The sequence below is a fragment of the Anguilla rostrata genome, chromosome 7, assembly GCF_018555375.3.
Source record: "Anguilla rostrata isolate EN2019 chromosome 7, ASM1855537v3, whole genome shotgun sequence".
NCBI classification, from domain to species: Eukaryota; Metazoa; Chordata; class Actinopteri; order Anguilliformes; family Anguillidae; genus Anguilla; species Anguilla rostrata.
Window position 1 is genome coordinate 22,283,288 of NC_057939.1, and position 26,097 is coordinate 22,309,384.

Below are 26,097 nucleotides of genomic sequence, written 5' to 3' on the forward strand. Positions count from 1 at the left end.
TCAACAGAAGAAATGTATGGTACAGGATAATGTTTCATGAATGAAGCCCATTGACAGTTACATTAATATCATCTGGCCTCATTAAAATTGCCTAAATCCACACAGCCCAGTAGACTAAACATTCCATGTCCATGACGCACTTAATGAGTGCATACATTTTCAGTCACTCACCCGTTTTAAAGAGCAGCCAAAAATGTTCAAATGAGAAATTTGAATGTTATAAACATATGTGTTCACGGCAACTCAACGATATGTACACTGTAACCTGAACAGTGTGTGCAACATTTAATTTTCTGTGAATGTCTATAAATATCGTATAAGGTTTTAGGCCTGTCTTCACATGTATCTCACAACCTTCCTCAAGCCATTAAATTATAGTACATCACTATCACTTAGAAGATACTCTTATCCAGAGTCACTTACAAATGTGGGGAGCATAAGTGTTATTCTGAGGAATGAACACAAGAGTATTGAATTACCAAGAAGGCCCATCTATAATCAATAAACGTAAAATTATCCTCTCTTAAAAACCACAAGCGGGTGCCAAAACAATCTGAGAAACAATACTCCGGACTGCATATATTCTTGAAAACAACCAGTATGGTCTACCGGTTCTTCTGCATCCAGTCTGCTATGCAATGTGGCCGACACAATAGAACAGTGCAGAAAAATCAATATGTGCCTAAAACAAAGGCCATTACCCAGCATGCCCTCTGATATTTTTGGTCCATGTGACACAGAAGCCAAGCACACGGACAACTACTCTGATCTCACCGCTGTCCCCTGCCACATTTCCACCGACCGCATTCAAAAATAACCTGTACAATACATAAACCAAACGTCACTGCTTAACTTGTCAGCAGACATTTGAATGTTTTTACCATGGAGGAGTGGGTAAGACTGCACTCACATAAAGAGGCGGCAAAAAGAACAAGCGGTTTTTTGACATTTTCAGAGTTCCTCCGAGGCCTTTGGAAGCACAACAGTCAAGTGGGCAAACCCATGCGTTTTAACAAATTCTGCTATTTCCCTGAGAAAGGCCTTCAGTCGCTGGTTCAGAGTGAGGCTCCTCTTTTCACGGTGGGTTCTCGGAGGGCGTGTGGGCACACACCACCCGCGGGGACAGGTGTAAGTGCTGGGTGAGTGAAGCTGGCACTTCTGTCCTCCTCCGCAGCCTGTTCCATGCCAGTGCAGACGCTCCGGAGCCCAGGATTACTCCCCTATCGCGGCCATTTAAATGTCAGTGGATAGAGGTCATGAGCTGTCCTTCAATTATTAACGATTCTCTTGATTCCGGAAAAGAAACCTTCCACAAGAAGCTACACACTAAACCGTAGAAGAACCATTACATACACTACATGACCGAAAGTATGTTGACACCCGAACATCACACCCATGTGTTTGTTGAACACCTCATTCCAAAACTATAGGTTTTAATATGAAGTGGGTCCCCCCTGTGCAGCTGTAACAGCCTCCACTCTTCTAGAAAGGCTTTCCACTATTATTTTGGAACATAGCTGCAGGGATTCGCTTCCATTCAGCCACAAGAGCATTAATGAGGTCTGGCACTGATGTTGGGCGGTAAGGTCTGGCTTGCAGTCGACATTCCAATTCACCCCAAAGGAGTTTGATGGGGTTGAGGTCAGGGCTCTGTGCACCCCAGTCAAGTTCTTCCACAACAAACCCGGCAAACCATTTCTTTATGGACCTCACTTTGTGCACAGGGTCATTGTCATGCTGAAACAGGAAAAGGCCTTCCCAAAATTGTTGCCACAGAATTGGAAGCACACTATTATCTATAATGTCATTGTATGCTGTAGTATTAGAATTTCCCTTCACTGGACCTAAGGGGTCTAGCTCAAATAGGCACTATGCATTCGGGCAGGTAGTGTTTTCCTGGCATTCGCCAAAGCCAGATTTGTCCGTCAGAGTGCCAGATATTGAGGCGTGATTCATCACACCAGAGAATGGGCTTCCACGGCTCCAGAGTCGAATGGCGCTGAGCTTTACACCTCTCCATTGCACATGGTGATCTTAGGCTTGTGCATTTGCTTAGCCATGGAAACCCATTTCATGATGCTCCTGACAAACAGTTCCTGTACTGACACTGCTTCCAGAGGCGATCTAGAACTTGATAGTGAGTGGCGCAACCGAGAACAGACGATTTTTAAGCGCTACACGCTTCAGCACTCCGCAGTCCCGTTTTGTGTGCTTGTGTGGCCACTTTGACCTGAGCTGTTGTTGCTCCTAGACATTTCCACTTCACAGTAACAGAACTTACAGTGGACCAAGACAGGTCTAGCAGGGCAGAAATTTGACAAACTTACTTGTTGGAAAGCTGGCATCCTATATCAGCGCCATGTCGAAAGTTACTGAGCTCTTCAGTATGACCCATTCTACTGCCAATGTTTGTCTATGGAGATTGCATGGCTGTATGCTTGATTTTATGTACCTGTTAGCAATGGGTGAGGTTGAAGCAGCCGAACCCACTAATTAGAAGAGGTGCCAACATACTTTTGGTCATATAGTGTGTTTATGTTAAAGCCATTTCTGCTCAGTAAGTATTACTGAAAAAAGGAAAGGGGCCACGCAGTTCTGGAAACAGGAAAATATGTAGCCTGCATTTAAAGGAGAGTACAGCACTCTTGCAAGTGAGCTTGTACCAGTTCTTTATTCGTCACATACCTCTCAAAGCTTCCCAAATCCATAATAAAAGGTTTTGATTGAAGTAGCCTATATTAGAGCAAGCGTGGGTAAAGGGTTTTACCCACATATGCACCATGTGCATTTTGACCAGGAGGGGCCTTCTCACTGGAAATAGCAAATGTACTTGCTGATGCAGTCTCAGTGTTCTTAAACTGCATTATGCCAAGGTACAAAACAGTGAAACCGAAGGTCAATTAAATAACTCCCATCATACTTTGTGACTTCCATCGTAAAGAAAAAGAAAAGAGAGTCCAAAGTGTACAACCTACTGTTTAACACAAATAGGGGGAGATCATGGTTAAAGATGGAATCAAATTGTGTTTTTGCTTGATGTGATAATGAGACCAGAGCTAAAATGAGATTCAGCTGAAGTTAAGGGAAGCGTCTGGCTTCTTTGTCACAGAGCAAAAGGGAGTCTTGTTGTGACCTCTGCTTTTTGGAGAGGGTGATCACTGTTACTAGTTAAAGCAGTATAAAATCCAAAAAAAAAAAAATATATATATATATATATAGCGGAGCACTGAGAAAACAAACCAAGCATCCACAGAGGACGTCAGACTACAGGCAAATGTGTCTGACAGCTGAGAAAGACCATAAAAACTGCATTCCATGCAAACCTCAATGCTAACAGGGCTTTGTACCAATTAACACACTCCATTACTATGGATATAGGTTGGAGGAGGGGGAAACAGTAACTAGTCATTAGTGTGGCTACTTAAAACAGCATTCAATCTGGTAAAAAATGAAGCCAAATACTCTGACAAATGCAAATACCTACAGCGGATGATGCCAAAATACAGGCTACATGACAAGAGAGGTTATTGTGTGGGTTTATCTACTGGTTTCTGCAATGTTACAAACATTCCTATTCTTTGCATAAAAAAAAATAAATAAAAAAAACAGCAATCTATACAAACCTCAACACTGCCAGTTATGTGCACTGATCAACACACTGCATTACAGTGGGCATGAATATCCCCATTCCAATCAGACAGCATGCTCTGGGTAATGAAATGTTGGTGGGAGCCTCATATAAGGCCACCGAGTTCAAAATGAGCCATCACATTCCTCTCAAGCTGGCAGGCAGCATCTGGCATGCGCTTGGCGTGGACGCGGACACCATTGGGAAAAACAAAAATACATTAGCTGTCCGTGCGATGAAAGCCACCATTCTCTGCCCCTGACGCCCCACTAGGGACAGAGAGGGGAAACAGATGCATACGCACACCAGTCCCAGCATGCCATAGAGATTATCAATGCCACTACAGATGTTGCACTATTCTCTAATGATTGGTTAGGTTCGCCGACACACTGCTCAGCGTAGCGTAGCGGCGCGCGCTACTCAGTGTTTATCCCAACCGTTGCGCACAGGACATGCCACCGGGGTGTTTCCGCTGCATGCAAAACAGAGTCACATCCAACTTACTGTTCGTGTGTGTATGCGTCTTCATCTGTAAAGTTAATTCAACTTCAACCGCCTCCCCCTCATCAACTTTGAATGGTACTTCAATCACTGTGAAATTACTAGGAGACACCCTTGACCTTCTGAAGGAAAATTCTGGAAAGCAGAATGAATGTGCAAAGAAAATATCTCAAATGCAACCAGTCTAATAATTGGTTGGAACAATAGAAAGCACTTGGCGTTTTGTTCTCGATCAACAATGCCGCCCAGCACCCTAACCCCAAAATCCTGCTTTCTCTCTGATCAGGCCATTCAGACCTGATTTAACCCCACTTGTGAGGACTTGCCATGTTGGCTTTGAAGTGCCTGAGAAAACAGACAACTGTGACTCGGAAAACTGTGGGAGCAATCTTAAAATCACGTACACATTAACCTGCTCGACGGATGGAATGATAAGCAAAAGAGTATTATTTATTTGAGTATGCAAATACAAGCCTCGTCTTGTGATTAGGCTGACATGCAATATTCCATCACCCACTCGTAATGCCGTGTCTGAGCGGTAGAATATCGATGAACATGCTAGGATGCAAGCAATAGCCTTTCTCTCGTTATTTATTTATTGTCATTTTATTTTCATCACGGGTTCCGCGCTGCACCTGATAAAGCTGCACTGTAGAACCTGCGAAGCACACGCGTGCACAAATGGCAGGGAATCTTAAATTAGGCTATTTGCAAGGTACCTATCCAGGGAAAAGATTGACTGCCTAGTTAACTCGGCAAATGTCACCCGGCGTATAGCAAGGGTAAAACAGATGAAAAACTCAGTTCAGAAGGAGGGCTGCCTTAGCTAAGGTTACAGGAATTTGCAGATGTGCTGTAATTTAGCTAGTCACTTGGTGAAGAGAACACGTGCCCGCCCTACAGGACACACGGATGAGATGACTTGGCTCAGCCAGTGAGCAACGTTATGTTGCATGGACGGTTGAACTCTCTCGTCCAGCTCATACGTACAAGGTATATATTTTTCAAACCAAGAACATTTCAGCAGAGTCCAAACGGTGTCGGAAGATGGAAACAGGCGCAGCGTCGCCGCCCAGATCACAACGTCTCAGGTTTGAGCTAGTTGGCAGGTTGCTAACTCTTAGCTACATATATAGCTAGCTAAATACAATTCATAATGTTAGTCTACAAGTTCGTACTCAGAGTGAGACACTCCAGTTAATTGGAAGTTGTTGCTTTTCAGTCTTGCAATGCAGAAAATTCGCTGGCTAACGAGCCAAAGCTAAATATGAATAGACAGCTAAGTTACCCAGCAAAAACTTTATCAGAGGGCACTAGTCGCAGGAAGCAAGTCGCCGATGCCAACCGACTTAATTTAGCTCACGGGCTTTTCACTTTCGTGACATTTAAATGTTGACCAGTCACCCAACAAGTTGGGGTATCACAAGTGAAGACCAAACAGGTAGTTCTATAAAAGTATCCTATGTGGTTTTAAAAACTCGACTCGGAGCTAGCTAGGTATGTATGGACAACTAATTTAGCTGGAGTGCCACATTAAATACTGAGCTGTCAGGTTAAATGACCAAACATCGGCGATTTGTTTTTTAAAACTAGTTCCGAAATGCTAGCCTGCTGGTTAGTGTGGTAATACGGTAAATATATGAATATCACCTTGCTTTATACTTATTTGGCATTTTAGTTAGCCTTTATTGTACGAGACATTGCAAAGCGAATCACAGGATTGACGGCTTGCATTGTAAATTACAAACCAATCATACGGTAGACGGCTTGCAAATGAAATGCTGGCAACATAGCTGGTAGAAGTCATATTCTTAGCACCAAGCTCATCTGTCATCTCCACGATTTTATGGACGCTAAATTCAATTAAATATATCTACGTCGTACCGACTCTTACCTGAATTAGATTGTTTCAGTGCGGGTGGTTCATGCTATGTCCCGTCAAGGCTCGTTACCAGCGCAGTCTACGGTAAATGTGCAGTGCAGTGCCCGACGCTCATGCAGAAAACATTTTTCAAAAAGCCAAGTGACAACCACTTTTAACTCCACCCCGCTCGATGACGCTAACCCCAGCCCGGACTGACCACGCTTGGAGCCAAAATGGCGCCAGATGCCTTACTTCAGAAGCAACATATTACAAACAACACCCCCTTTTAATTTTTTTTTTTTTTTTTGCTGATTCTTTGTTTTCACACACGAATGACTCGCAACACCGTCTGGCTATAACGTTGCTGAAGACAGCCAACTCTGTTAAGGTGGCTTGCATTTGACCACAATGCAGTCCATTGCCTTCCTCTATCAGTTGGAATGTGTGAAACACAAACAGTAAACCGATGAACTATATGAAGATAAAAATGTTAAATGTTTAATAAACATACTGTATAAAAACCATACCACTCCTTAGTTCTGTGTTGAATGAAAAAATACCACCTTTTGCTAATAAAAATAATAAATAAAACACAGTCACTAACTTTGCACAACTGCTGGAACAGCAAGGGCTCATCTGTGAGACTTAAACTGAAGTACGCGTTCTGATGTTTACACATTTACAGCTTTCCCCAAGCCTAATAAACAGGTTCCTTGGTGTCTCACATCTGGCCCAACAATACCCAATCAATTTTCAGGAGTCAACATGCACAATCATGGAAAGAAATGTGTCCTGTCATCACTCACTGCTGCTTATCTACTGTAACTTCCAGATATCAGAGTGACTGGTCAGGTCCTGCGAACAACTAGCTTGATGTAGTGGAGCCCCATGATCACGGGTGTTTTTGATGCGTTTCAGCACAAGTTTAACTTGTGCTGAAATGCATCAAATTTTAATTATTCATTGGCTAGTCCACACATCTTGTTCTCAAAGCCTTGATTGGCTGCTGCAGCCTTCCAGGATATGGGCTTGACATCTCTAAATGGACTGCACCCCCTGGAGTTCAAGATTTTAAATTGTGAGCTGGAATACCTTGGAGTGACCTTGGATAACATACTCTCGAAATGTAGGAAATACTCCACTGAGTAGTATGGTTTATATTCTGTTGAGCTGGAAAAGAACCATTTGCGTCACATACTAGTTTACCATGAATTCTGGATTGATTTCAGGATTTACGCATGGCTCACATAACATTCCGGTGTAATGGGTTAGTGTGTAGGGTGTATGACCTACTTTTTACAAAACAGTTGCTTGAATCAGCTAAATGACAGCGCCATACATTCTTGGTATAAACAAGCCAATCCTCATTCCAAAAAGGTGCCACCGTTCTTTGCATTTCTCAAAGTTTTAAATTTGCCTGTTATACATGCAAATGTGAGAATAGGGAGATCAGGTCATTCATTTAATCTAGGTTGGCCATTTTCCTACATTCTAGTGAGTATCCAGCACTGCACCATGCCCGGACTATAGTCTCCATCTACTACATGACCTCGCAAGCTGTTCCACATACTGACACCTCTACAGTAAAGAAATAATTCTTTATATTCTTGAAGAATTAGTCTTTCTTAATTTCCATCTATTTCCCCTTGTTCCTCTAGACATAACAAGAAAATCTATTGTTTGTCAGTTTGTTAATCCCTTATATGTATTTCAAAACCTCAGTAAAATCCTCCTTAGCCTCCTTTTACTAAGCCATAGTTTGGTGAGGAATTTCAGCACTCAAAATGAATATTATCCCACAGCTCAGAGGTACAACAACAAACAGACTGAGTGAACCAAGAGTTGCTTTGATAGTGAAGTCTTTTAGATAATTGTTTTACAATTATTCACTATGTTTTGGTGATTTTATGGTGCAACCTTGTTAGAGAAATCATCCTTCTATGATAGTGCATTGTTGATTCATACTGTGGTTATGAGTTTGAGCCTTAGCTGGTGCGTATGTTGTCTCAAGCTCAATCATCCAGTCTGTGTCCGGTGAACTCTTTCTCTTTCTGTCCTCCGTCATTACCAGCTCCCTTGCTTGTCGCACAATGTTCATGGCTATGGACAACTTATATAAGTAGCACTGTACCTTATCGGACCTGCGTTTTGTAGTTTTCCAGTGACCTTCGATATGCACTTATTGTACGTCACTTTGGATAAAAGTGTAAATGCCAAATAAATGTAATGTAATGGAGGAATCTGTGTGTGTTTATGTGTATGTGTGTGTGTGTATGTGTGTGTGTGTTTATGTGTATGTGTGTGTGTGTATGTGTGTGTGTGTTTATGTGTATGTGTGTGTGTGTATGTGTGTGTGTGTGACCTTTGGACCAAGCAAAAAATAAACAAACAAACAGAAGCCAAGCATTACGGTAAATGGTTTGCCTAACTGCAGATAGAACTTTCAGTGTTTACTGTCAGTCAATGATTTATTCCCACACTGGTTTCAAAGGCCTGCCTGTGGCACAGGAGATATTAAGAACTTGTAACCTACGGTTCATTCTCTCCTAAATGTGGCTTGGAAAAAGAAAATCATGATGCTGTGCTCCTTGCGATGTGCATGTCTTGTGGTGTTGGGAATAAATCATTTCCTGTCCGTGGAGGCATTTTATGATCAGAGGGAAACAAAGGAAAGCAGGTAAGGAAGACTTTTCTCCATCTGATTTATAGCTGAAAGAGGAATCTAATGCTTTTTCCTCATTCTAAGTCAAATTACAATAATAAAAAAAGTTGATAATTTCCTTATCAAAGTAGATGTGTTGTCTTTGAAAGGGTTCGGAACGCAACTGTAAGAATGGCCAGAGGCATAGATACGCCAGCTCCTATTGATTGCAAGATGAAGCCGTGGTCAGCATGGACGTCCTGCTCTTCATGTAAAGGCACAATGGTAATACGAGTTCACTTGCAATGTCTAGAATACGCCCACATACCACCATACTTATGTGTGAAATTTAGCTTCAATTTAGCTTTGAATGTGGGCGAACACATTACATTTCATGATTGACGCTTCTGTGTGTTCTTTCAACAATATTTGTCTCTTAGCACTGTAAGTGGTCTTCTAGAGGTTATGTTAGCCCTTAAAATGATTTTTTAAAAATCATTGACTGATGTTAAATGTGGATTTTATGGTGTCACCATCTTTGAATGCAGGTTTGTGTCACATTGGTTTATGGAATATCGTAATTTATAAGTTTTAGAGCTTCTTCAATTGGCCTGCAAATTAATTAAATTTGGGCATGTTCAAAAGTTTTGTATATATTTGTAAGCTGTAGTAAAAGGTACTGTAAGCATGAGTGCAAACATGGTAGAGGTGCTTTAATGGTCATGGTTTTTGGCATAAAATGCTACTGAGCATGCCAGGATTAGGCTTTCCTTTAGAAACCTATTTGTGTCAAACCTTGTGTAATACAGCATGGTGCAACTATAAAGTCAGACACACAGAACTGCAAAGTCCAACATTTAAGTGGTGATAAATGTGGCTAGTTATTGATGTCTTTGCTGCTGTTCTAATGGTGTGATCATGTTTGTCTTATATCACTGACAGGGTGAGAAAACTATGTTGCCAGTGTGTAATCCTGGTTTTAAATTAACTTAAAAGCTCAAGTATCCTTATGAATGGACCATCCATCTTATATAAAAATGCAGAATGAAAATTCCCACATTTACTTTTGCTCCAAAGATAAAATCAATTTATTGAATCATGTCGGCAGATAACATTTTGACCTGTGGGTCCTAATTCCAAGCTACATTGTTCCCACAGGTTCATTCAAACATTCAAGCCGATTGCACTCTATTTTTTCCCCTGTAGCATCGCTTCAAGTACCTGGAGCAGGCAACTCAGTTCGGCGGCACATTGTGCGGGAGCGGGCAGTGGGAGGATAAGGCGTGCCCCAAGGACGTGGCCTGCGAGAAGCAGCACAAGTGCACAGAGGCCTTCACCTGCACGGAGACAGGCAAGTCACTTCTGCTCCGGTAACGGACACCATAAGGCCCGGTAACGCTTCGGTCTTCAGGGGAGGGAGGGAGACGTGTCACGCCCTGTATTTTCCAGTCGTTTCTGAATTAGCTAGCATGCTTGTGAGACTTGACGATTGACTACGCGAAACTAGGTGCTCCACCTGTCTCCCCCTAAGCTGAAATGAAACCTGCGCCTAACGAGGCCCGGTCATTCAAAGCCATCTTACCACTGTGAAAATAAATGCATATAGGCCTACAGCAGACTATGTTACAGTCATCATAGCTAGCAACCTTCTTGGTAGACTGAATCTGCCTCTCATAAAACATGTGCATTGGCAAAAAGCCCCATGCATAAATATGCAATGTTACAAACAGTTTTTCAGAGTTTTAAATACAGTGCTGGAAAATATTTTCGAACCATGATTAACAGCATTAAGAATGTATGTAGACAGTTCAGGGTTTCCCCAATGAGTTTGGATCTGGATTGACTATTTGTTCTCTGTATTTTAAAAATAATAATTTTTGTGAATACAGAAACACTTCATCAGAAGTTCATCATAAGTAAACACATTATTTGTGGTGGAATTGGGGGTTATGAAGAACGCAAGTTGATGGTTACGTTTAATAAATGAGTATCTGTATAGTTGTTGATATTAAATTAAGGGGAACAAATGTGTAATTCACTCAACTCACTCTTTGTCGGTTCTTGACATATAAGGAAGCATTTGCTTCATCATCAGCCCTTTGTCAAACTTGATTTTCGATTATCATTTCCTGGAATTCTCACAGTCACCTCAGTGGACCTCAAGTCCTGTCTGTTTGTGTGTCAGTCTGTCATTTCCCTGTCACCTGGGTGACTTCAAGATGTGTGCGTTTCCTTAGGACGCTGCGTGAGCGAGAAGCTGCGTTGTAATAGAGACCTGGACTGCAGGGATGGGTCAGATGAGGATGACTGTGAGGAAGATGACATTATTGAAGGCCCCTGCTCTCATCTGTTCCCCATTCCAGGTTCTGAGGCAGCCACTCGCGGGTAATCCTAACGTCAGATGAACACATATGCACAGATGCACTATGTGCATTCACATGCCTGCACATAGATATACAGTATATGCACATGCTTAAGCACACGTGTACACTTCGTGAGTAAATCTCTAGTCACACACACATGCTTACTTTTGCACACACACTTTACACATTGCCAATGTGCAGCCAACGCATGCAGCATAATATCATGTGTATGCTCTGCATAATGTTTTAGCTTACAGTCCCACTGAAGTGTGTCAAATCAGCACTCTACCATGACTACCTGTACCATTTACATTACATTGGCATTTAGCAGATGTGCTGTCTGGAGGAACTTACACAGCTTACATACAATACATTTATAAATATATAATTAATGACGAAATTCAGATTAGGTACCATGGTACAACCAGTACAACAGCAGTGCCCCACCTGGAAACTCATCCCACAACCTTTGCATTGCAGGCCAAGTTCCCTATCCATTAAGCTACACTGCCAACTTGTCTGTGTTTATGTATTCAGATACGACATACTGTCCCAGGGGTTTGTCCTACCCACTGTTGATCCTACATACTATGGAGGCATCTGTGAATATGTCTACAATGGAGAGTGGAGAAAGCTTGTGTACGATGCTTTCTGTGAAAACATGTACTACAATGATGATGAGAAATATTACCGGAAACCCTATAACTTCCATACCTATCAGTTCATGGTGAGCATACGCTTATGCACCAACAATGCATATTGTTTTTTTTTTCTTCCTATAAAGCTGGAGAATTAATTCAGCATATGGATCTTTAATAATGGATAAGTTGCATGGCATGAAGTAACCTAATGGGTTTTATAAATATGCATAACATTACGAAATAAGGGAAAGGTTTGATGTATTACGCTATTAAGAAAGATAAGTGGTTTGTGTAATCATAATTCATCATAATTTGGTGAAATATTTCTAAAAGTGTGTGCGTGCATGTGTGTTTGTGTGTGTGTGCGTGTGTGTGTCATTGTATTGTATAAAACCCTTACATGAAAGCACTATTAATGGAAGAGAATGTTGGGCCTAGGTAGATATCTACTCTCCTGATGGTAGGAGTTCAGACCCTTTTATTGAATATTAGGCAACACTGTGTAGTTATTAATGCTGAATTAATTATGGTTAATTAATTATTGTATAGCTACTATAAAGCATTATATAGATTATTAATAATGACAATATAGTTTCTTGGCACATTCATGTATAATTTTTTTAAAGGCATACTATGCAGGATTTTTACCTGGCAAATATTATTCAAAATATTAGTTGAAAAAAAATCATCCTTGGAATTACTTTTCCTTGATAATGACAGCTGAAGTTCACAAAGTGACACTATATTTTCTGTTGGACCTGTTAGTAATGTTACCTCTAGCTGTCCAGATAGGTATGTTAGGTAGCTAGATGGTCAAAGTCAGGTATTCAGGGTGAGTGAGCAGGTTTGAAGATGGAGCAGGAGTCTTTGACTTCTTTGCTTGTAAATTCAATGTGCAGTGCCATTATAAACCATCTATCAGGTCTTTCTAACTGTAGCACATTTGAAAATTGTGACTGAGCATTCCATGTATTTACGAAGATAAAGGACCACTTACACAAATTGTATGGGTGTTCACACAGGGCAAAGCTGAATCTGTTGGTTCCAGTGAATATTATGAAGATGCTTCCAGCTTACTTAATGCCAGGAAGCAGGAGAAATCCTTCAATCTTGGAATCACGGTCGGAATATCTATGGTAGAATTTGGTTTGTCAGGAAGCTCTGAATCCCAGTTCATGAATAATATTTCTCAGTACCAGGAACAAGTAAGTTTCTTTTTTAAAACATGTTTTCATCATTTTATTTGTAATGTCCAGCCCTATTTGTGGGCCTTTCCTAGCTCTGAAGAGACAACCTCCATGAATTAGAGAGAGTGCAGACTAGCATGTGTCCTTCATGAAATGCACAAAAAATGTGTGCATTTTCTCTACACAGTCCACCAACAGAGTTGCAGTCATTGTATGAGAGGACTACATGTTTTCCACAGCTTTTACAGGCAGGATGCAGGCACCAAATCAACCAGAGGAGGCACTCTTCTATAAAAAAGAGCTGGAAAGATTCCTGCCAGATACAAAAATAAAAAAACAAATAAAAACATGCAAACCTAAATATGTCACAATATGTGCTCATTAAAGAGGACACAAATAGAACTTTTTCATTGCATTTAAGCCTTAAACCTTGTTTGTATTGATTTGCAGACCAGTGAAGTTGTTGAGCTGTTTCCCACTCACACATTTGTGGCGGTTGGTCTAACCGCTAAATCCATGTCTGCAAATTGTGCAGCTGTTGACTAATATAATATCAATTTCATGAATGGGCATGCACTGTGTCTCACAAGGATTCACAGCAGAAAGAAAGACATAGCAGAAAAAAGCAACAATATGCTGTAAACTCGAACAAAGAAGAAATGTTTGCCCCTGGCTTCCGGCAAGACTGAAGAACTGAGGAAGATTAGCAAGAATGCAGAATTCTAATGGATTGCATGTCAGATTCAGAACTATTTTTTTCTTTTACCGTGAAGTTATGTGCCATACCCGATTCACTACATTCAAACTGAGTGAGGAATCACTTGGCTCTGGCAACTTCAGTGTGACAGATACTAGCCCACTGAGAAAGTGGTTGAGAAAGGTCTCTAGTGTGTACTGGTTTTACTGCTTCGTGGTTTGAATGGGAAGAGACTGTCTGATGAGTCATGTCATTTCTTCAGAACATGGGATTCGTGAGGCTGTTGTCCAAAGTACAGACTGCGCAGTTCAAAATGAGGAGCAGCGGTCTGATGCTGGATGAGGACTTGTTCCAGTCCCTTGTGGAGCTGCCAGAGGAGTACGACTTTGGCACATACTCTCGCTTCCTCAGCCAGTATGGGACACATTACATCACCTCTGGGATCATGGGAGGAGTTCTCGAGTACATTGTGGTCATCAATAAAAAGGCCATGGCACTGTCTGGTATGTCTTTCCTTCCTCATCTGACCGTGACAAGTGACACTCTGATTTGTCTACGCACGCATTTTTAATTTGTTTTCTGTTGAGGAGTCAGTGCAAATAGTTTTCTAGGTCTTCACTTAAAAATCACACGCACACATGCATACACATAGGCACACACACACATATCAGTTTAAATATTTCAAAATTCTTTAATTCGTAACCGTATGTTAACATTTTAATTAAAATTGAATACCTTTGCATTTTAGAAAGCCCACAGTAAGTAAGTAAACTTTATTTATATAGCACTTTTCAAGGACAAGGGCCACAAAGTGCTTCACAAGGTGCAAATAAAAGCAGCAAATGTATACATACATCCGTAAAAACAACAACATAAAAAAATTTGGGCATCAATTAAAAGCCTGTCTGAACAAATGAGTCTTTAGACACCGCTTAAAAGTGTCCACAGTAGCTGGAAAACAGAAAGAAATTAAAAGTAATCTTTGCTTATTTTCTATCACTTCTCTTTAAAGAAATGACTGGAGAGCAGGCAGGACTATGTCTTGGTGTATCATTGGGGTGGAGTCCGAATATAAATGTGAAACTGAAGTTGTCAGGTTGTGAAAAGACTGGGCAACTTGACAATGGTATGTATTGTTTATTTAAGTCATAATTTACTAAGGACTGGATTAATTCAGCACGTGTTCTTAAATACAGAGTAGAACCAAATGTTAAATGAAAAAAATTATAATAATTTTAGTAGCTTTTGTACTTACTTGATAGGGACAAATTTTTCTTGAGTTACAGTTGTAGTTGTTGGCTTTGATTAGCCAGAATGGAGTGATTTTCAAACATAAACTTTGAAAATGCATATCCACCTGTAAAACAGACATTGCCAAGTCTCAAGGCCATAGCAAATGCTTACTATCTGGATGTCACAATGAACGAAGAACAAGCTTTTCCTTGTTGCTCCAGAAAAGGCTTACTAAAAATCATCTTATTTTTAGTTTGTCAATCATTTAACCAGATATTATATTATATAATATAAAGCTGGTGTATTAGATAGCTGCTAGGTTATGACTGGACATTCATGGTCAGTGATTTTCCATTAAAAGGAATTTCCTTCCTGACACAGATAAACAGTCTTCTGACAGTTTCATAAAGGATGTGATCAGTAGAATCCAAGGGGGCAATGTTGCAGCCACCCGAGGCCTGTTGGTGAGAGATGAGAAGTCCTACAGCAAATGGGGTGACTCGCTGAAGTATAACCCTGCTGTCATTGAATTTGAGGTGAACCAACCGCTTGCTTTTGTTTCCCCTGCAGAGATACTGTCTCACAGACAGCTGAGCTTCATCCATTGCTGTTCAATGTCCAAATCATGATTCACTCGTAAATCAAATGGAAATCAAGCAGGCGTGTATAATATGGGCCCCATTGCACATTAGAGTTCAATTAATACCTCATGCTGGAATTAGCTTTCAAATTTCACTTGGAAAAAATGAGCATACACAGGGGTCCCATATATAGCAGTGAAAGGACTTTCTCCTTAACTCAGTGCTCTTCTTTCCCATTGCACACCCATTGCAGATGCTCCCATTGTATGAGCTGGTCCGTTTCAGCACTGTGGGTGGATCCATGAAAGGGAAAGTGGCCCATCTAAAGAGGGCCTACGAAGAGTACCTGCATGAATTTGGCTCCTGCCGCTGTGCCCCCTGCAGGAACAACGGAGTGCCCATCCTCCAGGGGACGTCCTGCCTCTGCCTTTGCAAGGAGGGGTACAGGGGCGTAGCCTGCGAGGAAACTAATAGGAAAGGTGAGCGACTGGCTTCTCCCAGCTCATGGCTACATAGGGGTCCAACTTTGCTGAAGGCGCTTACACATTGTTCTGGCACTGCCTGTTTTTCTATACCATCAAGCAGGGCTGGGAAAGTCACTTCCTACCAGATGTGATATTTTCTGCCATTTTGTTTCCTTAGAAATAAACATAGCTACATATTCTGTGGTTCAGATGTAATTTATTTATTAAATACTCACAGTTGCTGTTGTTGTTTTTCTTGTTATTTTTCATCATCCTGTGCCTCACCCTCTCAGATGTATGTTCACCTTTATATTATAAAATATAAACTTTGTTTCCACAAATTAACCTGGTGCAATTAGCTAATTAGCTGCATACACCAATGCCGGGTTCGCTCACAAATTAGACTACAGCATCAAGCTTTATATAGGGCCCAAAGAACAGTGCAATACAGAAGCTTATCAAGAAAACTTGACATGAAGTTGACATGAAGCCCAAAAACAGATAGTTCCTTCCTTTCCCACCCTTGCTATATAGGTCCATATAATGGATTGCCTGTAAATAATTTCAACATTAATACTGGCTTCATTCTCCAAAGAGAGTGCAAGATTGTATTTTTCTAAATATAATGTCTCTGTATCAAAATTAAGTTTATTTTTGCAGAGAAGGTAATTTTTGTAATAACAATATGAACCAGCTTTTGCAAATTTGTACTGGTTTTCATGACACTGGTTGACAAGTTTTTGAATCTTTCATCAGTTAATCACATCTTATTTCAGTGACAGCATTGCTTCAGCTGTGTGAAATGGCACCCCTGCCTGTTGAGAACTTGTATTACCGCAACAGTGCCCAACTGCTCAGCATGTTAACTTTTCTGACAGGTCCGACCCATGGATCCTGGAGTTGCTGGAGCCCTTGGTCAACCTGTCAGTCAAATCAGAAAACTAGACAACGTCAGTGCAACAACCCAACACCCCTAAACGGCGGACGTCCTTGCCTGGGTCAAGCTACGCAGACGCACAGCTGCTGACCTCACTTTCTCTTCGTTTTGAAATATTTGTAAATTCATTTATTTTCCTTTTTTTCAATACAGAATACCCAAATGTAGTTGCAGGTCCATCCAACTGTAGCACGGCGAACAGCATGAACATTCATCAAAATGCATGTGGCTAACTGTCACTTTTCATTGTGCAGCCCACCAGCCATAAACTGTTATTAAACCTCCAAACCTGCTATGGACAATTATGTATCACCCTGCAGAGCTTTTAGCCGCTGGCACAACAGAAATATCTGAATATTTTTAACCTTAGGCGTCACAGTACAATGCAAACACAATTAGTTGCCATGGCACAAGTGTTGGTAAATAATAATTACTTCTAGAAAAGAACATTTTTGGCCTCACCAGCGCAAAAAATGTCAGACGAACAGGCTGCTGATATAAGTAAAATATGTCATATTTGGTTGACCTAAGAAAGTAGAGACATTGTGTTTTCTAAATGTTTAAATTCATTTGACTAAATGTATCATGGTAACTTTAAATGTTTAAGTTCATAGCATATCTCCCTATGGTGTACATGGTCAAAGCAGTTGTCCTGCAAGCAGTAGTGCTCAAGTCTCAAGGGCACCATTTCAACACAGTTATTGCAGTTATTGTTGCTTTAATTACTTCATAAGCACCTCCACACGCTGCTGAAAAGGTTATTTTCTGCAGATAAGGCTCAAACTCGCAGCCTCAATATGCCATTCACAGCATTGTTAAACTACCACCCGTTAACCAATTACACTGCAAAATTCTGCCAAAAATTGTCCATTGACTTAAAATCCTGATTTTATTGTTTTATAAAGTTAAATCAAAATATTTCACATATAACATCCGCTCAGACTCAATCAGGTTCATTTACAGAAATGAGCAAGTGTTCAAGCAGGAAACATCTCTCCATCAGAGCTCGACTACTTTGTTTCATTGCATTCATTTAGCAGGTGTCAAATTGACTTTAATTGTACACCCTTCAAAAGGCAACCTGCTCCAGGTGAGGCTTTAACTCACAACCTCGGCATGGCTCTGCAGTTGTACGCTAACTGATTGCACCACAGGAGCTGTACAACTGCTCCCGGTCCTTTTCAGACTCAGTGAAATCAGAAATATCTTAAAATTTTCTTCATAAACTTACAAATTTGTCAGACCACTCAGTATGATTCAAAAGTATGGCTGTTGTATTTTTTGTAAAGTAGTTTTTATCAACCAATGCTTTGATTGCGTGGGCTGTTGATTTGAATCCATACAGAGGGGGAAATCTCTGATTTGAGATCAAGGGCTTTGAGCTGGAATCCCCACTCGACTGCTTCTCTACTTTTTAATTTTAATTTATGGAGAACAACAGCACTGCAGTGCTGGAAAATAAGCTTCCTGTAGGAGAGGCTTGTACCAAAAATCACAGATGTCTGTGCAGTGGACATATAAAGGTAACAAGGTAATTAATTATAAGTTTTATAGAAAATTTAGTGAATTGTTTTCTGATGAAATAAGTGTCTTGTAAACAGTAGGTTCTGGGTTCACATTCCAGTACTGCCTTTTCAAAAAAAACAGCTTGCTGAGGTGAGCCACAAACACACAACCTCAACACAGCTCCACAATACACTGTCACATATGTGCCACAACAGTTATAGAGGTGCACAGCCACTAAGACCTATAGTTCTTCCTCATTTACCAAGGTGCGGGAAAAGAAAAACAGAAAGTAGTGTTCACAATTTCTCTTTCTCCTCAAATTTCTAAGTTTGCTTTTTTAAAAAGGTGTGTTCAAAAGAACTTTGAACATAAAGTGACACATCGTTTTATGGTATTTATTGGAATTCATTTAAAAGTATCAATAAAAAGAAAAAGGAAAAAAACATTTCAACATACGTTCAGCATATTGTTAGTTGATATTACTAAACACATTCATGTGTAACAAGGCATCACATCTCTTGCAGTTAAATCGAAAACATAAGCACACACCTCAATACAAGTATATTACAACAAAGACATCCTACAGAAAGAAATTAAAGTATGTTATGATATTAGTAGTGTACTTTATCTTTACAATATTTAAAACCTACCATGATTTTATTCAAATGTAACAACCACTGCATGACTGCAAGGACATCATTTTCCATTTCATATTTGAACAATATATATAATATATACAATACAATTAAGGAGGTTATAACAAATTGAAGCAGTGTGCACAATGCTTTGCTTTTATCATAGCTTGGTATGGGTGGGGCAAAAACCAGCATACAACGCCAGTCCCCAGGACTGGACTTCAGAAACTCTGTATAAGGGTAATGTGCCCAATGCCATTCTAAATAAGCAAATGAATAGTGATGGCCCCTATCTCTGTAAAGAGTCTCCATCAGTGCACTGATGTAATAACAAGGGGTGCCTCATTTCGTCCTGACTTATTTCCACAGGGACTAAAGAAGGGATATATGGTTTTTGAGAAGGTGTCGGTGAAAGTGTGGATGTGCGTCTTAGTGTCTACGTTGTAGAATGACACCTGTCCCCTCTCGTAGTCCAAAAACACTCCTATTGTTTGGGGCACTGGGTGGCGTTTGGCAGAGTGTGATGATCGAGCCTTTACGTTGAAGTTACTGTTGTCCCTGAGGCTCAGGAACCAATAGCCATGGCTGGGTTTGACGATGAGTTTGCCCTTCCTGTGTGTGGAATAGCTGGCCACGCCTACGTCCCAGTCTGTCTTGCCTGCCACCCCAACCTCCCAGTAGTGCCTTCCCCCAGTAAAACCTTCCCGACCCAACACACAGACCACACGATCAAATCTCTCTGGGTTGTTCGGGACCGCCTTGGTCTTGTCTCCACACCAAACTTGCTTCCCGTCCTCAGACAAGACGAGCTTAGGGTGGGCCGTCGCACAGTCAAATGTCACGTCCACTGTGGAGCAACAAGGAAAGAGCATGACTCTGAATACTGAGGTAAATGGACTATATGCATTAAAATTGCACCCATTGTGTGGGGTAGAGAACTGATAGTCTCATAAATCACCTCCTCCTTTAGGCAAAAGCTCACTAAGACAAATGGCTGCTGTTAAAACAACACTGACAAAAGTCTTTACACACTGTCATCTCCACTAGCCTAATACAGAAACTGCTGAGAATGCTGTTAACTCAGAGTTCATACTACATAGATTGCAATACATGGAAAAATCCACCTTGTTTTAAGAATGAACCATACTGTTTGAACCAGACAGCAACATGTACAACACACACAGTTCCAGAGTGGCAAAGTTTACTAATTTAATGATTGTTCATGTTCAGATGTGTTCTGACAAGACAAATAAACTGTGTGTCCAATCAATTGTAATTCAAGAGATTGAGGTGTTCTTTGCATTGAAAGGTTTTACAGCTACACAAGCTAATTATGTGAATGAATCTAAACACCCAATTTAATCACTTCTTTTTGCCTTTGTTGATTTTTCACAAAAAACCATAAAATGGTAACATTATGTAATTAACATTAAAAAGGATACTAGGGTCAACATTTATGATATAAAATGCCAAATCAGAGACACAAACCTGCATAGTCTTGCATCATGGTTTCTTCTGAAATTAAAAAAGAACATTAAAAAAGTTAGTAAACTGATACAGCAGTAGTGTTTTTGGGGTATGGGGTGAGGTCTAATATGGTTGGAGTACTGTAATTCAGAATATAATGAATATAATCTGTTTAGGAGAACAGAAAATAGAAAGAATCTGTCACTAAATCTTTTCTTACTTGGCTGTAGTGTCATCGGGGAGGGCTCCATTGGAAAAAGAATGCCTGTTCCAAGAGAAAGACATTTTTAAAGGTCTGCGTTCATAAGTCTACTTCACTGAAGCTACACCAGATTCATTCTACATTTAATAACTGTGTCCATAGAGAGTTGACTTTACTGAGGCTTAGGCTAGCATATGGACCTACAACAGGAACAATATTTCCTTAACCAGAGGCCAAGGTATGAGCTGAGATGTACAGCACCTGTGGATTACCTATTATCTGGCCATTACACCTGTGTTAGATAGAAAGTAGTCTCACTAGGCAGGCTGGCACTATGAGCCTGTATAAGCCAAAACTCAGATGTGAAATGAGTTTCAGTATCCAGTTTGTAGTCTGCTGATAAGAAACCAATGACTGACTGTGGCAGGCGAATCATGCCAAGCCATCCATTGACCTATAACATATTAAAGAGAAAGAGAGAAGGGACCAGGGTAAAGATGCATGTACTTACTCCTTTCTGGCAGCCTTTGCAGTTCTTCCTGGAATCGTTCGGCCAGCTGTGACACTGTCCTGTGTATCTCCTCCACACACATGTCAGAGTTCACCGACACGCCCGACCAGTTCTTTGTTTGCAGAGGGGTGCAGAGGGTGGGGAAGTGCTGCAGTGATAAAGGGAGAGCAAACAGAAATCCTTGTTAAGATGCCTCTTACCACCAGTCAAGCACTGCAATAACCACTGTATAAAGGAGGCATTCATCCAAGTAAAACATACAGAGCCCTATGTGCCTAAATGTAAAGGTTTCATTATCAATTACCATCAAATCTGTTAAATACTGATACTCTGCATTTTATTTTTACATGCTATATTGATATTTCAGCCTGATGTTATAGGCACAAATATGCTTTATGAGATAAAATGTTTAGACTTGAATTTGGAGCTCCAAAATAAACAAATCTGTACAATTTATTGATTCGGTTTAGAATTGCTACACTAAATTAACCAGGCCAAATTGGCGTTTCTTTCTTTTGGTCCCCAAAACGACCCCCTCTCCCCGTGGCCTGTCTGACCTTGAGCATGAGGGCGTAGTCTTCGGCCTGGGAGAGCTGCGAGAGCTGCGTGAGCATGCTGCTCCTCTTCCTCAGCTGGCTGAGCTCCTGCTCCAGCTCCTCGATCAGGCTCTCGACCTGCTGTTCGGCCGCCAGCCTGTTCATCTGGATGACCTCCAGCAGCTTGGCCTGAGCACTCTCAATGGAGTTTTCCAGGGTCTTGAACACCTGCATGGTGTTCTGCATCTCCCTCTCCGTGGACACCTGAGCACGGTGAAGGAACGCAGAGGAACACTGTCACTCAGTCCTGAGGGTCCTTTCCATCAGCATGGAATAGGGGCCATCCCCAATTCTGTGTGTTTATTTATTTTACGTATTCATTATTATAATACAAACAGCTTTCCTGCCTGAATAGAAAATGGGAGGCTTTCATTATTTATTGTCTTTGATTATGTGAGTCACATTAATACTTGGCTGAGGCTCAATATATACAACAAAAAGGTAACACAGCTGACTGATTTAAAGTGCTGTTAAAAACTTGCTTCTTCGATGCACATACTGATCTGATATCTTTCACTCACACAACATCCTGTACGTTGACAAAAATAAAACTAAAAGCTGTCCTACACTTTCATGTAATTTACTCCGGAAGAACTGTATGATTTTGCACTGGTCAGATACATACTAAATCTTTAGGAGTGTTGCGAAGTGTTTTGGCTCTGGTGCCTAGTCCAGAGGGCATTAACCAGCAGAGCACTCACATTGATTCTGTCCAGTGATGTCCTGAGTTCTTCCGTTTTAATAACCCGGTCCTTGATCATCTCCTGTATTTCTGCCTGGCTGGTGCCAAGATGAGACTACAGGTGGAAAAGAAATATGATCAGAATCTCATGCCACAGTAGGGTTTTATGCTTAGATTACTTGCTACTTACTAGGCTTCCCACACAAACAAGAAGGAAGATCATTCACTTTAGAGGGAATGTTTGCAAATAAATTGACATCAAAAAAATATTATCATTATTACTATTATTATTATTATTATTATTATTATTAAGTGTGTGTGACTGCAGACATACCTTATTAATGAGCCTGTGGGCCTCATGGTCTGTCTCCAAACACCCCTCACTGATCAAGGCTTCATCGGTTTTGCAGAAGAGCTCCAGCTGGCCATGGTGCTTCTGGCACAGAGGCTCCTCTGATCTTCCCAGCAGTCTGGTCAGGGAGACCTTGCCGAGGGACAGCCTATCAGGGGTGGGACGGGGGTCAGCCCGACCGGTCTGACCGTGCGCGCCCTTGAAGTGCTCGGTGATCTCCTTCAGGGTGCGGTTGATGTGCAGGCAGGGCCTCTTGCTGAAGGTCTCCTTACACAGCGGGCACTTGCACACCCTGCTGTTGTCCCAGTACCTCCCGATGCAGGTCATGCAGAAGCTGTGGCCGCAGGGCGTGGACGCCGGGTTGGTGAAGATGTCCAGGCAGATGGAGCACTGGAGCTGCTCCGCGCTCAGGAAGATTTCTAACTCTGCCATGCCTACCTGGGAATTTAAAAATTTGCTTATTTTTTATTTAACCTTTATTTAAGCAGGGTGTCTTCCTGAGACCAGGGCTCTCTTTTACAGAGAAGCCCTGAAAAGCACACATTTCAGCCTTGTAAAAAGATCTGATACGTATAAAATGGCTGAACAGAGTATACATATGAGAAAATTATACATAGCATTAGAATATATTTAGTAAATATAGATAATATAGAAATATAGAAAAAGCTAATACACAGGAACACACAATACAACATATATGTGCACGTGCGGCAGGGTGGGAGTAACTGACAGGGGGGCACACCTGCCCTTCAGGGGCCCAAACTGCCTCACATCACCCTGGGGTCAGGTATTTGCATGTTTAGGGTATTTGCAAAGGGAAGGAGGGACAACAGACACATTTCTTTGCTAGAGGCTTGGTTTTGTCAAAATGAGGAGCTCACGAGCGTCAATCATTAAAATCACTATTCAGATTCCTTTATCCTCACATAGTTCTGTCAATACAGACTGACTCGGGAAGGCTGATTTACATAGGATTATACACCACATCACGGTAATGTGATCTGGTATTATTTATTAATTTCCCATAAATTAGAGACTCTGTATGATTAAGATATTAGTCCATATGAAAGTATAAAAAATAATATACATCCTTAATCCATATATACCTTATTTTAAAACACCAAAATGAATTAAAATGCCCATGGAAGAAAGTGAACACATTGCAAAAGATATATGTGGTGGAGCTAAATATAACTTCATATTACTGTATGAGCCATGTGGCACACTCATCGTAAAAACACAAAACATCATGATACCACACACGCATACGTAAACAGAGCACCCATCCGGAAGCAGAACATTACATTTAACAACAAGAGTGCAGAAAAAAAACAAACTAAAGAATGGAACAGGGACATACATGTCTAATCTGGATATTTTCACCTATTCAACTCATCATGGTCTTTAATCAAGACCTTGATCTGTTGAATCAAGTGATTTAGTGTTGGACTTGAACAGAAGACTGTACCCAAAATCCACACTGGCCCTTTACAGATGGCAGGGAAAGCTCAATCAGAACAAGAGAGAAACGCAGGTGATGCTGACATGAGCAACAAGGCAACCAAGGACATGGGGAGACCCAAAAATCTCAGCTTGCCCTATAGTTGGTCCCTTGCACCGGTGCAGAAATTGACTTCACAATACCTGGATTTGCTGGGCTGAATGCAGAGTTCTGGCTCTCTGACCGTGTCCCTGGATCCTCTCTCTCTCTGTCAGTGTAGGCAAAGACCGCTGCGCTCTGTGGAGTGGAGAGCTGGAGAGTTGTTGTGGAGCACCTGCACGCGTGCGGCTTTTGTTGTGTGTTGAGACACACGCCCCCCCAACCCCCCTCCTCCCACCCCCATTCCCCAAGCTCCTCCTACACTAACCTCCAGAGATGTGCAATGTGAACAAACTGGCCTGACTGGAACCAAGCGACTTCGTGGATGCGTCAATGTGGGCTTAGCTTCCGGTAGGTTCATAGTCTTAGTTTAGCCCCCTGTTTTGGTTTTTGTTCACTCTAAACAGAATCCAGTGAGGTGCATTCCTCACGTGCAGGCTGTAACCTCCCCTAAGCGATGACATGTTTAATGTCAGTGGTTCCCAGCCCAGGTCCTGTGTATGCTGGCTTTTGTTCCAACCACAGTTGCAATCACATTATTTTAACAAGCTGTTAATTTTTGTTAATTAGGTGCTTTTAATGTTCAGAGGGATTTATTTACCCTCTTAAGCCGCATTATGTCAGAACTATCTATGCACGCAATGAAGAATTTCCTTGTAACAGTCTAGAAAGTGAATGCATAGAAATTCGGGGCAGTTGTTTTCAAGACCATTTGATGCTGTTGAACTCTTTACCTATTAAGTAGAATTCAAACATTAAATATCTACTACTGTGTGTAGAAATTAGTGGTAAAAAATGCTCTAATTGGCTGCACAATCCTCTGTTTTTACCATTGTCAATGTTGCTATGGCAATCAGTTCCACTGTGCTGGGCAATGTAGTACAGTAACAGTTAATTGTCAAATGTACCCATGAGCTTAAATGGCACGTTCCGCTTTCAAAAATCCTGTGAAGCATTCATATGTGCATCTAATTGTGTCGTCGCTTCTGCCGTCCCCCGCGATTCAGATAAGCGTATCATAACTTAATTTGTTTCTGCTGTTGCTAGTTAGTGAACATAGTTGTGTGTAATTTAGGTAGTGTAAGATTTTTAGTTCAACTACAAATCTTCAATACAGAGGTTGTGCCAAAACGCAATACTTGGGCCCACTGATGAAAGAAAGCCTTAGTTCACAGCTCACAAGACTTCAGTATCACTGTAAAGACTGACAGTGCCATATTGATACAATCAGCCAGGAGAGGGAGAAAGGTGAATGAAACTGACTCGGGAGTGATTAACAAAGCAGAGTTGCTAAGGCATTGTGTGACTCTTGACAGAAACTAATCATCTCACTCACCAATCATCACTGGTACCACTAATCAAATCACAACTAACAGCTTAAAAGAAGGCCAAGACAGACAGTCGGGTGCATTTTGACTTCGATGCTCCCAGAGTACATGCTACGTGTATTTTCTGTTGCTGCCATATTTTGCCAATAAAGACAGTTTCTACGAAGACCAAGATTTTCTCGTCCGGAACCTTATTTTTTCTTACAGTAGCCTAATCTTTTTTAAAACTTGTCTCAACTGTTGCTAGTCAGCAAGCTTAGTTGGGCGTTAGCTGAGAATATCTGTAGTTGACTTGCTGTTGTTAGTTAGTTAAAGGCGTTAGTGAAACTGTGTGGGGATTGGTGTTTAACTGCCCCGTATTGTTGAGCTAATTTCGAGTAGCTTCACCTGGTGCTTATCTGCCCTAATGAAGCTAATGCAAACATGTAATTGTCACCCGGTATTTATAGCTCCAGCAGAGGCCATAGGCAGCCTCGTCGTC

At 41.2% G+C, this 26,097-nt stretch overlaps 3 protein-coding genes across 4 annotated transcripts in view; 1 reads left to right on the forward strand and 2 right to left on the reverse strand.

Annotated features, from left to right (window-relative positions):
- Positions 1-6,173, reverse strand: part of adissp (adipose secreted signaling protein) — a 28,036-nt gene extending 21,863 nt beyond the window's left edge. The window contains exon 1 of the mRNA XM_064343775.1: positions 6,024-6,173. The gene's annotated coding sequence lies outside the window, so the exon portion shown is untranslated. The remainder of the gene's footprint in view (positions 1-6,023) is intronic.
- Positions 6,174-8,428: 2,255 nt separating this feature from the next.
- Positions 8,429-17,025, forward strand: c8a (complement component 8, alpha polypeptide). 2 transcript variants are annotated; one of them, XM_064343769.1, is made up of 11 exons: positions 8,429-8,670; positions 8,787-8,919; positions 9,841-9,985; positions 10,872-11,019; positions 11,535-11,724; positions 12,661-12,843; positions 13,785-14,025; positions 14,535-14,648; positions 15,137-15,291; positions 15,590-15,815; positions 16,679-17,025. In XM_064343769.1, the coding sequence occupies exons 1-11, from the start codon at positions 8,567-8,569 to the stop codon at positions 16,825-16,827; spliced, it is 1,788 nt and encodes a 595-aa protein (XP_064199839.1). In that variant the 5' UTR covers positions 8,429-8,566; the 3' UTR covers positions 16,828-17,025. The 2 variants fall into 2 exon arrangements, with proteins under 2 accessions (XP_064199839.1, XP_064199840.1); XM_064343770.1 differs by having other exon boundaries at positions 8,430-8,670; positions 8,805-8,919.
- A 1,599-nt stretch (positions 17,026-18,624) lies between these two features.
- On the reverse strand, positions 18,625-24,476 carry LOC135259395 (E3 ubiquitin-protein ligase TRIM39-like). Its single transcript, XM_064343771.1, has 8 exons — positions 24,333-24,476; positions 22,671-23,126; positions 22,356-22,451; positions 21,616-21,858; positions 21,059-21,206; positions 20,566-20,610; positions 20,367-20,393; positions 18,625-19,725 (listed from the first exon to the last, which is right to left on the reverse strand). Exons 2-8 carry the CDS (start codon positions 23,118-23,120, stop codon positions 19,190-19,192), a joined length of 1,545 nt encoding a protein of 514 aa, XP_064199841.1. The 5' UTR covers positions 23,121-23,126; positions 24,333-24,476; the 3' UTR covers positions 18,625-19,189.
- Between the last annotated feature and the right edge of the window lie 1,621 nt (positions 24,477-26,097).

Coding starts and splice junctions, on each gene's coding strand:
- LOC135259395 (XM_064343771.1), bottom strand. CDS start 23,120: ATGGCAGAGTTAGAAATCTTCCTGAGCGCGGAGCAGCTCCAGTGCTCC. Junction 22,452..22,670: donor CCCACAGGCTCATTAATAAG/GTATGTCTGCAG, acceptor TTCCACCTGTAG/TCTCATCTTGGCACCAGCCA. Junction 21,859..22,355: donor CATCACTGGACAGAATCAAT/GTGAGTGCTCTG, acceptor CACCGTGCTCAG/GTGTCCACGGAGAGGGAGAT.
- c8a (XM_064343769.1), top strand. CDS start 8,567: ATGATGCTGTGCTCCTTGCGATGTGCATGTCTTGTGGTGTTGGGAATA. Junction 8,920..9,840: donor CTTCATGTAAAGGCACAATG/GTAATACGAGTT, acceptor TTTCCCCTGTAG/CATCGCTTCAAGTACCTGGA. Junction 14,026..14,534: donor AAAGGCCATGGCACTGTCTG/GTATGTCTTTCC, acceptor TTCTCTTTAAAG/AAATGACTGGAGAGCAGGCA.